The sequence below is a fragment of the Ursus americanus genome, chromosome 12, assembly GCF_024610735.1.
Source record: "Ursus americanus isolate L20-20 chromosome 12, mUrsAme1.1.p, whole genome shotgun sequence".
Lineage (NCBI taxonomy): Eukaryota > Metazoa > Chordata > Mammalia > Carnivora > Ursidae > Ursus > Ursus americanus.
The window spans coordinates 26,533,507-26,548,630 of record NC_142138.1 but is presented as its reverse complement, the minus strand read 5'-3'; the positions used below and the strand labels follow the sequence as shown (position 1 = coordinate 26,548,630).

Sequence of the window (15,124 nt, the reverse complement as noted above, 5' to 3'; positions counted from 1 at the left end):
TACCACATTACTGTCTCCATCCTGAACACCTTAAACAAACTAATATGATCATCATAACAATCTTGTCAGATCAATAATTTTACTAACCCCCTTTTACTGGTGAGAAAATTGAGGTAAATAATTTGTTTGACGTTCCCCAGCTAGTACACAAGTAAGCTGGCATTTGAACTGCAACATAAACTATAATTAATCACTACGCTGTGCTTCCTCTCAAGGACGAATTACTTGTCCATGTGATCTAGCAAAGACTTAAATTTCAGACTACTTTTTACATCTTTTGAGGAAATATAATCAGTTTAAATTTGTTTGCAGGACACAGAGAGAAAAAAAAAGGCAGCTATGTTTTTTTTTCCCCTCTGGGGCACATTTCCTAATTTATATTTTAAGGCATGGCTCATACTGAAATATGGTTTAGTCAATTTTCTCAAGAGAGGACAGATAAATATGGATTAATGGCTACTTTAGTTAATGATTGCAAGGCTGGCTTTAATTAATTGTGCTATGTAGCCATTCTTTATTCATAAAATAAAATTTGTGCTCAGAATGTTTTTATTAGAAAAAAAAATGCAAGAAGAAAAATCCAACAGTGACCAGCAGAATGTTTGAAGACCAACACAAGCAGAGAGAAAGAGAGAGAGAAAGAGACAGAATAATTTTTATAATTCTTTTTGTTTTCTAAATTTGTTTATTCACTGATGCTGTATAAAAGCATGTACTTAATTAGTTTGACAGAAGAGATAAGTTTAGAACTTTTCTGTATATCCATTTGGTATACTTCTTATTTTATCATCCGTATTTATGTGCAAATAGAATACTTTCTAAATGACTTAAACAGAAAGATGGTTGATGGAAGGGAGTAGAGTTGCTGATACTGTTTTTAGTATAGAATTCCATTTTATTTTTCCTCTTGTTTTGAGAACGAGGTGTCTCTACCTGGCTCCACCCCAAAGAGGATGTCATAGACCCCAGAGCTTTAGCTCAGTCACTTCTCCGGGCCTGATTGCATTCGCCCTCTCGATACTGCTATTTTCAACATCTCCTGCATGCATTTTGAATGTAGCATTCATTCCCTTTATAGCTCCTGAGGTGAAAGTCCAACTTCTCCAGGAAGCAGCTGCTGGGGAGACAGTACTGCAGACAAATTCTCCCCACAGCGGTTCGGAGCACCTGCCAGTTAACAGAAAATTTGAAGTCCTTCCAGATCCAAATATCTCACATTCAGGTCCATGTGGGAGAAAGCAAGCTGGTTTAGTTGAATTCAAAAACTAAAAAAAGTAGAAAAGACGAAGCAATTTCCAATTTGATTCATGATTAAAGCCATATGAGCAAAGCTAGTCCTAAAGGAACTTTTCGAATATGTAGCACCTTTTCCTGTTTACATTCTCTGCCTCATTCCTCAAGCCTGCATTTGTGCATTCACCATTCTTCCTGCAGGGATAGTAAGACCTACCTACCTCTCAAAATGCTTTTGTTAGTTTTACATGAGATCATATATTAAAATATTTTCTATACCTCTCAACCCATAGTCATCATTCAGCAAGTGGGATTTATTTTTGTAATCAGAAGATGATAATTAGACCTCAGTAAGGACTTCCCTATTTTCTTTAGTTATAATGTACAGGCTCTTTTTCACTCCATCCATGCTTATTTTATGTAATATATGTTACTTTATATGTTGAGTGATTTACAAATAATGCCCTGAAGAACTCTAAGTGTAGACATTTCTCAGCATTGACCCTTCTAAACACAGACATATATACTTACATGGAAGCTTGACTTAAATGAGTCAATAGAAAGAATAAGATAAAGTAGTATTATAGAAAAGCATGGTTTAGTTATAAGTTAAAATAATTAATGTTAATGTTTGGAATTTGGTGATTAATCCAAAACCAAATGTTAATGATTTTCTAAGCATTGAAAATGTTGGATTATAAATGTGTTTTTAAATATAGACTTAAATAATCTAAATAGTGCATTAAAATAACAATAAAATGTATGATTTTACACTCTTGCTTGATCATACTAAAGTTCCCATCTTTTAGGAATTAGGTGTAGTTTTGTATGAAAAAGGCAAAGAAAACTCAAAAAGTATTATTTTCAGGTTTCCCCCTCTGATTTACAATATTAAAAATATACAAGTAGTTTGAGAATTTGGTCTTATAATTAGATAGTAGCTGATAAAGTCTACTCTCTTATCCAAGGTATTTTTAATATAGCTGTATTAATGAAAAGAAGTGCTAGAACGAAATATATAGAAAAGAGATTTATTTCTCTTGCAAAATAAGCAATCAGTGTTATTTGGTATTTGTTTTTCTTTTTTGCTACTATAAGTGACATATGCCCAACATGACATAATTTCCATTCAAAAATAAATGTACATGTGTTATTAATATTACTAAGGTAATATTAGTTAGGTAATAATTGCCTGGAGATTTAATGCAATTACTTCATAATAAAGTTTATTACCATGCATTACAAATTTCAATAAGCAAGTCATTTGTAAGTTACTTACCCTCTCTATACCTCACTTTCTCGTTGTAAAGTGGGCATTATGATAGTACTTGACAGTAGCTACTTTAAAAGTTATTTGTGAATAAATGTATAAAATGGGCTTACAACAATATCTGGGAGTAGTAATATTAATATGTTATTATAGATAACATGCAACATTACCAAACCATTACCCGCGGAAGTGCATTTTCACTAACGTATCTCTGAAAAATATTTAAAAGTATAATTCTCATCATCTGTAGGGGTGAGTACTTCATTAAATCACTAAAACTCATTGGACAATTTGCTGATTTTGTGGATTTCCCGTGACAAAATCTCACATTCCCTGCACATGCCAAAATAGAAAGATAATAGGATTTGTTTCTGCCCACAAGCAGTTTCTGCTATAGTAGTAGTAAAGGAGATCTGGAAATATTAAATCAACCTAATGTTATATATAATATTATTATCTAGCGAACATTATATATATTATATAATTTACATGTATATACATATACGTGTACATATATGTCTGTTCATATCCATATCTGTAATAGTTTCTAGCGAATAACTATCATCAAAGACATTAAGAAGGAAGTGCCTTAAAAACAAAGGCAAGTAGGAGAGGTGATAGAATTTGCTCTGGTCTGTTTAATCTCTGCTTTACTTCCCTTGCTTCATTTTGGCCTGGAAGCCAAGATATCAAAACTCTTTGTATGAGGAATTAGCATGGTGATTGTATGGGGTTGTGAATTTTTTTTCTTTATGCTTTTGAAAGCTCTCCTGTCAAATTTAGAACTTTGTGATACAATGAAAAGACAGCTGTGAAGGTAGCTGGCCAGCTCCTTCACAGGAATATCATTTTCACATGGTTTAGCTTTGAATCCAAGGGAAATAGCACTTTTCTTCTTTTATTAATTAGTACCTTTAATAGGAGCTTTCATTAATCAACATGTCTTATGAAAAGCTGACCTTTTTCCATAGAGCTGAATAAATCCTGCTGTGTGGAGTACTGGTAATGGCGCTAAGTCTTATGTTTTTGGAATGTGTTACAGAGAATTAGAGATATGAAAGAAAAAAAATCAATCCTCAGCAGGCATAGGCTTTTTTTTTCTTAACAGGGATTTAAAAAATAATAAATAGCCCAAAATATGCGAATTTCCACCAGATTTTCTGATACCCACCTTTCAGATTTCATCATCACAAGAGTATTATCACAGAGTCTGTTAGAATTATTCCAACATCTTTTTGATCACCTAGAGGTTAACCAAATGGGACTTTATACCCCCCAGATCAGGACCTGTCTAACAGTGTGTAGTCGTATCATTTATAAGAGAACTCCTCGAAAGAGTTCAAAAACATCAATGCCATTCTTATTAGAAAAGCACTAACTATCTTAAGCCTGAGTTTATATAATTAACAGCCATGAAACAAAATTAAGCATTCAGGTTATTTGCTATACATTTTCCAGCAACCAGATGTTTGGAACTATGATTACAAAACATCCAGATGATTGACTCAAAATTTAAGTATTTGTCCTGATATTTGGCATGGTGTTAGCACAGCTTCTGGGGAAAAATGTATTTTTGGAACTGCTTCACTCATCTCCCAATAAAGGAGGTAGTCTAGCAGATTTTTTAAGTGGAAAAGAAAAAAAAAAACCTTTCAAGCAAAGCCATGTCATACTCAATTAAAGGGATATATTCATTATCAAACAGTTTTTATTCAGATTATCTCATTATCTGTATTTCAAAGGGATCCTAAGATCACTAACTGTTAAAATGTTCCATTTTGGAGTCCAGAGAGGAAAGAAGATCCGAGTTTGTGACCCCAGAATTGTTGCTCCATCCTGCCCCCATTAATGATCTGACTGACTTTACCTCACCAACCTCTCCCTCACTCATTAATTCCTCTGTCCTATATATAGTGGGACAATCCCTCACCCTTGCTGCTGTCTGACTCTAGGAATGTGTAACGTAGTCTGTCACCATGCTTGAGTGCAGGCCAACTGGCTTCATTCAAGATACAATCTCTCAGTACCTTTGTTTCTCCATTATTAAAATGAAGATAATAGTATCTGTCTTTATTAGGGTTATGTGAGGATTAAATAGGATAATAATTGTAAGTGCCTAACAAACTGCCTAGCACATACTAAGCAGAATATTCAATGGTTTAAAGTGGTTCCTGAAGTATAGGGTCAAATGTAGTTCCTTCTTATTTCAAGTAGTTATGAGCACAGTTCACCTCTGCCCCATACTACCACTTTGCTCTCTTCCCTGAGTTGGTTCCCCGCCAATGGTCTCAGATTGTTTAGTTCATCCTATGTATCATAAAGCAGTTCCTGTTTGTACCACAGATATTTGCACTTAATCATATGTTATCATACATTAACATGGGCATGATTTTGCTTTCCCAAGTAGGTTGCACTTTGGAAATATTGATTAACTTTACTGTATTATTCCTTCTTCTAAAACTGTCTTAATTTTTGCCTTCATTCATCCAGTCAACAGATATTCATATTTATTTTCAATTATATGTGGGCCCCTGGAATACACAGCAGTGACCAGACAAAGGTACTGAATGTTACTTATAGCAAGGAGAGACAGAAAATAACCCATCAACTAAACAGGTAATGCATTTCATGGGGGTGTGGCAGTGGTGTTATTTTTGCTATTTAGTACATTAGGAACTTCAGTAAAGACCTCAGGAAGATAAGGAATAAGTTATGCAGATCTCTGGGGGATGAGAGGTCCAGGCAGAAGAAACAGCAAATGCAAACTTCCTAGGGCAAGGGCATGCAGGACTTGTTGGAAGCACAGCTAGAGGACCATAGTCTAGAACAGAATCAACTGGAGAAGAGTGGCAGCTGGTAAGGTCAGAAAGGCTTCAAGGGACAATATTACATAAGGTTATTGACCACTATCAGGATTAGAGTTTTTCTTATGAGTGAAATAGGAAATGAAATAAGAAGGTGTGTTGATGATCTGACTTAAACTCTAAAAAGTTTAAAATGTTTATTGTAGAAAGAATAAACTATGCTACAGATGTCAAGGGCAGAAACATGAAACGCTGAGGCAATTGCAATAATCCAATTATAATAACAATTTATTATATTTTCACTTCCTATTCTGCATGATGGCTATTCATGAGTATACTTTATCATCCTTCCTAAATTATGAATTTTGTATGGGCCAGGATTCCAACATATTTATGTTTTTAGACATATTAGAACTCTTAAACCCAGAAAAATGGTTTTTTTGGTTCCTAAAGAGTGCAAAACTGAATTATCACCACTTCTCATATTTTTTCACCCCTTCCCACACACCTGCTCTACTCTGCCATACCCTGAATATATTCCTTCCTTCCAGAATTCCTTCTTAATATATTATATACATGACAGGCAGTATCTCTTTCTACTGTAAAGGGGAAAAAAAAAAAAACCAAAAAAACAAAACTAGGGTGGATGTAAAGAACAAACAGGAGGTAGAAAGGTAGAAGATGTGGTCCTTACAATTAAGGAAACTTATGTGAGTGTTTGACCTATTTCATATATTTGATATAATCGTCTCATGCTTCACCTTAAAACTGTATGTCTGTAAGTATCTTATGATTTTGTAAAATAGAAAGCCATTCCTAGATCTTGCTATTCCGAATTTGTAAAATTCCATTATGGTAATTTGAGTTATTTAAATTGTAACTCAATAGTGTAATTTGAGAATAATGCTACAGAAATCCAAGGAGGTAATACCAAAAAAAGTTTTTTATTTTTGTTTTTTAATTGAATTTCATTCAAGGGTCTTCCTAATCTATGTCTTGAAAAGCTTTGGATCAGGACCAATAACAATTGTGAAATATTCTTATCCAAGCAAGGAGATATAAAAAGCTCCCTTTTCATTTTTCACAGGGAAGAAGTTAAATTCTGTTCTTCCCTGATGATCCCTGATATACTAGAACAGAGGAATAGTGCTTATGCTAAGACCAGGAGTTATAACCCAGATTTGGTCTATGAAAGCTCTAGTATCTAAAGGCTAGTCAATCTCTGTGGTCTTCCTGATACCTCCCCAAATACAGGTAAATTCCTGCCTCTAGGGAAAGGAAAATGCCCGGCAGAGTGTGTTAAATCAAACTTTCATGGTAAAACATGCATTAATAATTAATTTTCTGCTTCCTTTAGAATAGGACAGGTTAAACAGTTGGTCACATTTAGTAAATAAGAAATTACTTGCAGTAATTTCTGCAACATTCTGATCATCTTTCCATTTCTGAAGCCTATTTTAAAAGTCTTTGATCTACGTTATGGAGGAAAGGACACTGAATATAGAAATACAAGACTTGACTATGAATTTCACTTTGTCACCACTAATAGTGTGGCTTGGGCAAGTCATTTAATCTAAACATTCCATTTATTTTCTAGTGATGAATTGGGCATAGCAATCCATACCCCAGAGGGTTGTAATGAGCACCAGATAGGATAACGTGTGAAGGCCACGAATGCAGAGGTCACACAATCAACACTTGATGAACCCATATATTACATACAAGCATTGTAATGACCAGAGTCCTAGTAGTGGTAATTCAGTGTTCTATCCTATACCAGTAGACACGTGGTTTTGTGAAATGGGAAATATGTCCCCTCTATCTTCTTTCTGCATATCATTAAGTATGACAATATACTATAATTGTTTAATTATGTCATTAAAGTGGGTTTTATTTTCTTCATTAATTACATAAGGAAAAGCTTTTCAATTAACAATGACCTTTATGACTTTACTAGTTTGGTTTCTGTAGATGGCGAAGCTGACTGCAAATTAGATTCTGCGGTGTACCTTGTTCCTTATTTTTTCACCCACTGATTAGTTTTATACAGTTGGCAGCAGCCTACCCTGTTGCATTCAGCTTGCAATTTTGTAGCAATCTCAAACTCTGTGTTCAATCCCCCAAGGTGTTCTGTGGAAATGCTGTCAAACTATTTCGATGTATGTGTATTTTCATTCTGTAGCTGTGCTTTGTACTCATTTAAGAAAACTAGCCTTTAATTTGTATCAGAATGCTTTCAGGATGAAACATAGAATTCCAGGCCTCAGCAAAATCACTGACATATGACGATAGCCTTCTTCTGCTCTAAATCATGTCTGACTTCTATTGGATACAAAGCTATATTTTTTAATCTTGTTATACAACTATGAATAAACGGCTTCAAAATTGGCCTTAAAATCTACTAATTGTCATCACTCTTCTGTTATCATCTGGCTTTAGTTTATCTTTCCAATTTCATCTCTCACTCCTCCCACCCTATACTCCATGCCTGTTTGTCCTTAAAATGTGTGGCTTTCTCTCTCACACTTTTCCCTGGTGTTACCCAATACGGCACCTCCATCTAAATGTCATGTCCCCCACTCCTTGCCTCTTTATTCAAGGCATTTCCTATGTCATAAAGCCTATTCTATACCCCCAAGACCCCTTCTGAGTCAGGTAGCTGTTTTTTCTACCTTGTTCCTGATTTAATCAAGTAATCTTCCTTCTGTCTAATATTGATTGGTTTGCTTGATTGTCTTCCTTACTAGACTAAAAGTTTTGAAGAGCAAGGGCAATACCATTTTTAAATCCATAAATAGTAGAAGCTTCATAAATGTTTGTTGGATAAATGAATGCTTCCTGGAAAGACTATCGGTTGACTTATTGAAAAGACAGCAAGTATTTATTACTAAAGATACTATATAAGCCTTGTCTCCTTCACTTACAACAGCAATATTATCAGTAAAATGCAGTTTATAGTTTCAGTGTACAGGCTTATCACTCTTTAAATGCATAATTCCAAAAATAAACATGATATGGTACTATTCTGTGCTTTCTATCTAGTATCTAGTACATTATATTAGAATTGGATTTGATTAAAACAGCTAACTCATGGACCTTTTCTACTGATAATTTCAAAGAAAAATGTTTTAATGTTGAAATTATTTTTTGAAGGAAGTTAACTTTATTTAAATTTACTTGTCATCCAGACAGAACAAGAAAGGATTTTGACTGGCTTCAAGTTACACACACACACACACACACACACACACACACACACACATTTAAAACAAAACAAAACTGTATGCAGGCATTGTTTCACATTTGCCCTGGGAATGGAAGACGTACCAGTGTGTTCATATGTTCATATTTTCTGCATTTATGTCTGATGTTTGCATTTGATGCAGCGCTATAATTCAGCATATTCAGAGAAAGATAATGTTTTCTTTCATTTTCATTTTGATTAATAGTGTTCTGTCTCTGGTAATTTGTAGGTGTTATTTGGAAGATGGAGCTTCAAAGGGTGCCTGGCTGAACCGGTCAAGTATTATTTTTGCGGGAGGTGATAAGTGGTCAGTGGATCCTCGAGTTTCAATTTCAACATTGAATAAAAGGGACTACAGCCTCCAGATACAGAATGTGGATGTGACAGACGATGGCCCATACACGTGTTCTGTTCAGACTCAACATACACCGAGAACAATGCAGGTGCATCTAACTGTGCAAGGTATGCATTTCTATAACTGCTATATTGTGAGGGACTATATTTAACGATGTTCAATATTTAGGTACCAGAATGACTCAGAAGTAACTGACGATGTTGAAAGCTACATAGTCATTATCTTCAGGGATTTATGTTCCTAGATTCCATTAAGTGTAACGGCTATTATAGACATATAAATCCCCACTTACCAAGATAAAAAATTATCCATTAACACCACATTATGATTTTTTTGTGTGTATGCTTCACTTAGTATCTTTCTTTGAGTCCCCCCTTCAATACATCTTTGAGAACCCATGAGTGATACATTAAAATTAATGTTTGATAACCCATGGTGGATACAGTAAAATATTAGAACTTTTTGAAATATCTATAGTAACTCTTTAAAAGTAATCTTCCAGACTTCCAACACTCTGTCTCAATCCAAATTCTGCTTACTTCGATTCAAGTCACAATGGAAAGAAACAGCCTTCTAGAATTACTTTATTTAAACACAGAGTAATTGGAAAAATATGGTACACAATGCTTTATACTTTGATTTACTTTCAGTAGCTCATAAATCATTCTAGCTAGTTTACAATCTCCAAATACAAACAGAATCATCAAGTAATTTTATTTTTCGTGCATACTAAAATGTAAGAGCATATGTATCCCCGATATAAATGCTTTTCAAGAAAAATGCAATTATAATGCTAGTCAAATAGAAAATGCATATTCTTGCCCTTTTACATTATTTCCTTGTGCTTATAGATTAATCATGTGTTGGTTGCATAAAAGTATTTTGCTGTGGATCTTAAAATGACATTACAGCATTTCTAAGTAAAATTAATAACAAATTACATGATAATGTGGTGCCAGTGAGTGCATGTTTTATTCCTCATAAGAAAGCTGAGGGAGCAAGTTAGTCGTATTATCTTTGAGTTTACCCTTCAAAAATTCAACTCTAAGTATTAATTTAGGTACATGGCTTACATCTGGAATTTTATTAACTTACATCTGGAGTTTTACTCCCTTATATAAAGGTAAGCCTGAAGTCAAATACAGCCTCAGTTAGTACATATTTTCACTTCATGATAAAGTTTAAATGTATTAATTAAGTAATTAAGGAGGAAAGTGTAAGATAAATAAGAAGCCCAGAAATTTCCCCAGTGGTTTTTCTTATTACAGACCATTGCACAATGTTCTTTATTTAAAACTATATGAAAATATAATAAAGTTTTCACTGAAGTCTATCTTTATTCAGAGATTATCCAGAGATTCTAGAGGGCAGGAGTTTGTCCAGCTTCTGAAACTGGAACGGGATTATGAGTCAAAAACACATTTCTTCTGTTATCCAAGCCTAATCTTGTTCTCTTGTTTAGTTCTGTGCCCTTTGACTTGCATTTCTAGCTCAAAAACCAGAAAAGATTTTTTATTACATGAGAGAAAAAGTACACTTGGATAATAATTATATTCAAGTCACTGGAGATATAGACATTTTGCTTCTTATAGGTTAAATGATGTATTTCTGGACACTAAATATACCCCTCTTTCCTTTTTTCCATTCTATCTTGTTCCATAGTAGGCTTATGTTTTTAAATCAGACTATGGATATGTGGAGATATGAGCTCTGCCCAGGGACATGTTTGATTTTCATAGGATGTCTTTATAACTTTATGCTGCATAGATGGCTTGACACTGTACAGATTTTTAAAACTGTTACATGCCTTACTACAGCATTCCTTTGTGTTGGCCATTTGGTGATGGTGAACTTTTGAACTCCATTTTAGGAAGCGCATTGTAGGAACGCATTTATCGAACATTTTATTAGTATAGTATTTTGTTCTTCTAGAAAAAAAAATTCATGTTACTGTTTTGAAAGTATGTGTTTGGGTCAAATTAAAAGCTAATAATTTTACAGTATTTATGAACATAATTACTCATTAGAAGTTGATTGACATGTGGGCAGTTTTCCAATTACATTAATAAAGTTCAGGGAATACATTAATAGGCTTGTCAGTCAATTCAAGAACTAAATAAATGTCACAAAAAGTCAACCCTACTTAAGCTACATTTCCTCTTGATGAATGAAAATAAGCTGATGTGCACATCTCTTCGGTCTTTGTATTTCCTAGGTTGTCTGATACTCAGGTATATCTCAATAGTTTTGAAGTGTATGCTCTTTGCCTAACAATTTGTCAAGTCTTTATTCACCAAGATAAAGAAACTCAGCAACTGAGAGAAGACTGTATTAATCACTGATGTCAAACACACGCATTGGTAGTAAAAACAAAGCTCATCTTTAATTGTTGCAACTATGTGCTCAAGGGAGCTATTTAAAAAAAAAAATCATTTGAGAAAGGGGATAATGGAAGGGGTATCTTGCCAACACAGACATTGTGCATGGGAAATTTGTGGGTGCCCTTGATTTCTTAGAGCTATTAATACCAATGAATGGAACAATGGGGGAGAAAATATACTGGAGTAAGAGTTGGAAAACCTGGATTCCAATCCTGAATTTTCTCTCAGGAAATGGGTAATTATCAAGCCTCTCTAAACTCTAGTTTTCTCATCTGAAAGAGGAGGACTCAGGCCAGAAGATCTTAAGGTGCATGCCAATGAAAAACAAAAAGATGACCAAAACAAAACAAAAAAACCCAACCAACCAACCAAACCAAACAAAAACACACAAATGAACAAACAACAAACCACGGATGATTTGCAAGGGAAAAAATGGTATTTAGGTTAAAAAAATGAAAAACAGGGGCGCCTGGGTGGCTCAGTCGGTTAAGTGTCTGCCTTTGGCTCAGGTCATGATCTCAGGGTCCTGGAATCCAGCCCCACGTTGGGCTCCCTGCTCAGCAGGGAGTCTGCTTCTCCCTCTCCTCCCTGCTCGTGCTCTCTCTCACTATCTCTGTCTCTCTCTCGATCTCAAATAAATGAATAAAATCTTTTAAAAAATTAATGAATAAAAATGACAAATGAAAAAAATATGCCATAATACTTGTGTGTAACACTTGGAATAAACACAATGCAAGCTAAGTGTTACATAGCAGTACCTCTGAGTATATACGCTGCAAGTGTGTTCTATTTATCTCCATGTTTTGCTTTCACCAACTTAGCTGAACAATGTATATACTCATGAAATGTGAAGAATGTGGTGAATTGGAGTTTTGCTTTAAGGACTTAGAAATAGACCTATTAAGAAAATAAAGTTTTCATTACCTATATATAATACACCACTGATAAATAAAGTTACTTAGATGTCCACTGTTTTACATCATGTGGTACAGCATTTACTAAGAGTAGCATTTCTTGTTCACGAGTGTAAAAGTGTACAAGCCTGGAGGACTTGCTATGAAGCCAGAGCTCCCTGTTATAATCCTGTAATGACAGGGATCATAAAATGTAAATGCTGCACCCTTGACTATATGATAGAGACAGCTTCTACTCTGAGTCCACGTCTGAAGTCTAGGTTGTGTATAGTACAACATAGACACTCACAGATACTGTATATTAAACATATGTACACACAGTAGCCCCTGACAATACCTTGATTACAGCCTTGTGAGACTATGGACAGAAGATCCACTAAGATGTACCTGGACAGAAATTGAGATAATAGATGTATGTTGTTTTAAGCCCTGCTCACTCATGTGTGCATACACCCACACACATTATATATGTGTGAAATTCTTATCCCTCAACTTTCAGGGAGATATACTATAGATTTTCTCTAGGCAGAGTAGAAGATTTGACTAGCACATAGCTCCATGACCAAAATAACTTCTCAAGGGTATTTAACTTCTCTAGGGTGTTCTGATTTTCTCAGGGTATCTGGCTTACCTGGGATATCTGTGATATCTGTGATAGATGGGGTGGCACACTTCCCTTTCCAGGGATGGATTTGCTTTTCTAGCTGTTGGGAGTGTTTTCAGCAGAGAGCAGCATTGAGTGATCAGACCTTTCAGGAATCACCTCAGCTGCAGAGAGCCACTTTACCTGAAGTCAAACTTTTCCTAAAGCAAGCAATATCTGATGACTGATTGAAAGGCCCCTCCCTTTCAGCCCAAAGTAAGATGGCTCTGATGAGCCATTTTGGCTCCCCAACAGTGGAAGCTGTTGACTGGCTCTACCAATGAATGTCTTGCTTTGTTCAATCCTACTTCATTCCTCTTCCTTTTCTGGGGATTTATCACAGGGGTATTCCCTAATAAATATCCTGCACTATAAAGTCCTTCTCATTTCAGTGTCTGCGTCCCAAAGATCCCAAACTATGACAGTGTTAGCCCCTTGTCTCTGGCTTAGTCATTGTTTGGAGAAAGCCTTTACAAAATGGAAAGACAACATATTCAAACACCATTTATTATTAACATTCTGTTTTACATTGAAAAGGATTTAAAGAGGCTTATAAAGAAGTAGTTAGTACACCAAGATAGATAGAAGAAATTGGAGGCAAATGATAGGGTAAGTGGAGTGGGATGCAGTCCGTGGTGGGGTTAGAACATAAAATTTATGTCCTCATTTCTAAGTAATTTTAGAGCTCAGTAAAAATTTAGTTCTAAGATTTGTAACAGCCAATACTCAGAGAGAAATAGGATTTGTTATTCATTCCATGGTCCACATAGTTAATTAACACTTACATGTCTTAGTATCCTGACCCTGTTACTCAGCGTGGAGCAGCATTTCTACTGTGAATCAGCCCAGAGCACCACTGTGAGCTGTAAGGAACATCTCAACAGTAACTGTACAGTACTCGCAGCGCTCACTCAGAGAATTGTTCCTTATGACACCTCTCAATATAACCTGAAGTGCAGAGAAGTCAAGAAAAAATTAAAAATCTGAAAGTAAATTCAGTAAGATGCCAGTTCAATAACAGGAAGATAGCTTTTTGATTACCTTAATCTGTAAGTAAATTTTAGGATCTACCCTTTCTGAGTCAAACCTCCACAAATATTATTTCTCTCAGTGGGTCTTTGAATAGGAATTCAGGTACAGATATTTCAAAATTAGACTTGCCAATGAGTATCTGGAGAGCAATTATTCCATGTGGCCACAAGCATAGAGCCGTATTCTGTAAAGACCAGCACATCTTAATATAATGTTAACATTCTTTTTATGAATATTAAAGCCTCAACAAGGTATGTAGTGGAAGACAAGGACACCACACTTCTGCCCCAAGTTGACCTGATGGGCAATAACACAGCATCACAAATCATAGACCTGCCTTCCTTGAAAGACCCAAAGGAGAAAAAAACTAAGATGGTCAAAAAAGCATGTCAAGATACCGTATGCATTAGAAAATTCAAGTTGGTGTTCTGCAAGAGAAAACACTTCAAAATTTTCAATAAGCTACAAAATGAAACCAAAGAAAAATTAGCAGCACTAAGAAAAGTTTTACAAAACCCACACATGTCAAAATAGTCATTGCTTGAATGCAGTGATGGTTCAGAATAAGACCCTCAGACTGGCTCCCACTCTGTTTTATTTAAAGTCTTTATATACTTGTTGGGGAGATTAAGATGATATACAGGAACCTGACTTTGGACATGCTGTCAGATGCAAAGAAGTGACAAAGACCCAAAATATATATCCTTAATATTTTTAGCATAGAAACGAAAAATAAACCACCTGAAATAAAAATAGTCCTTAATAATGATGTTTCATTATCCCATCTGTAGAACCTTTAGCTTTAGAGAGTGTAACTTCATAGTATACTTCTAAGATAAAATAGTTATAAAATATAATCTTTTTAAATTAAAAATATTAATTATAATTGACATACAACATTATGTTATTTTCATGTGCACAGTATATAATGAGTCAGTATTTGTATATATTATGATGTGATCACCACAATAAGTCTAGTAAACATCCATCACTACACATAGTTACACATTTTTTATGGTGATGAGAACTTTTAAGATCTATTATTTTAGCAACTTTCAGAAATGCAATACAATATTATTTACTGTAGTCATCATGCTGTTCATTATATCCCCATGACTTAATTTGTTTTGTGGCTGGACATTTGTACCTTTTAACCCCCTTCACCCAATTTGCCAATCCCCCATCTTCTTGCTGTTTGCAACCACAAATTATCATCTCTGCATCCATGAGCTCATTTTTTTGGTTTTG

General features: G+C 34.9%; 1 protein-coding gene across 1 annotated transcript in view; it reads left to right on the top strand.

Annotated features, from left to right (window-relative positions):
* NEGR1 (neuronal growth regulator 1) overlaps positions 1 to 15,124 on the top strand; it is an 812,346-nt gene that overhangs the window by 329,133 nt on the left and 468,089 nt on the right. Inside the window, exon 2 of the mRNA XM_045802019.2 lies at positions 8,781 to 9,013. Within this exon, the coding sequence (XP_045657975.1) occupies positions 8,781 to 9,013 (233 nt within the window). The remainder of the gene's footprint in view (positions 1 to 8,780; positions 9,014 to 15,124) is intronic.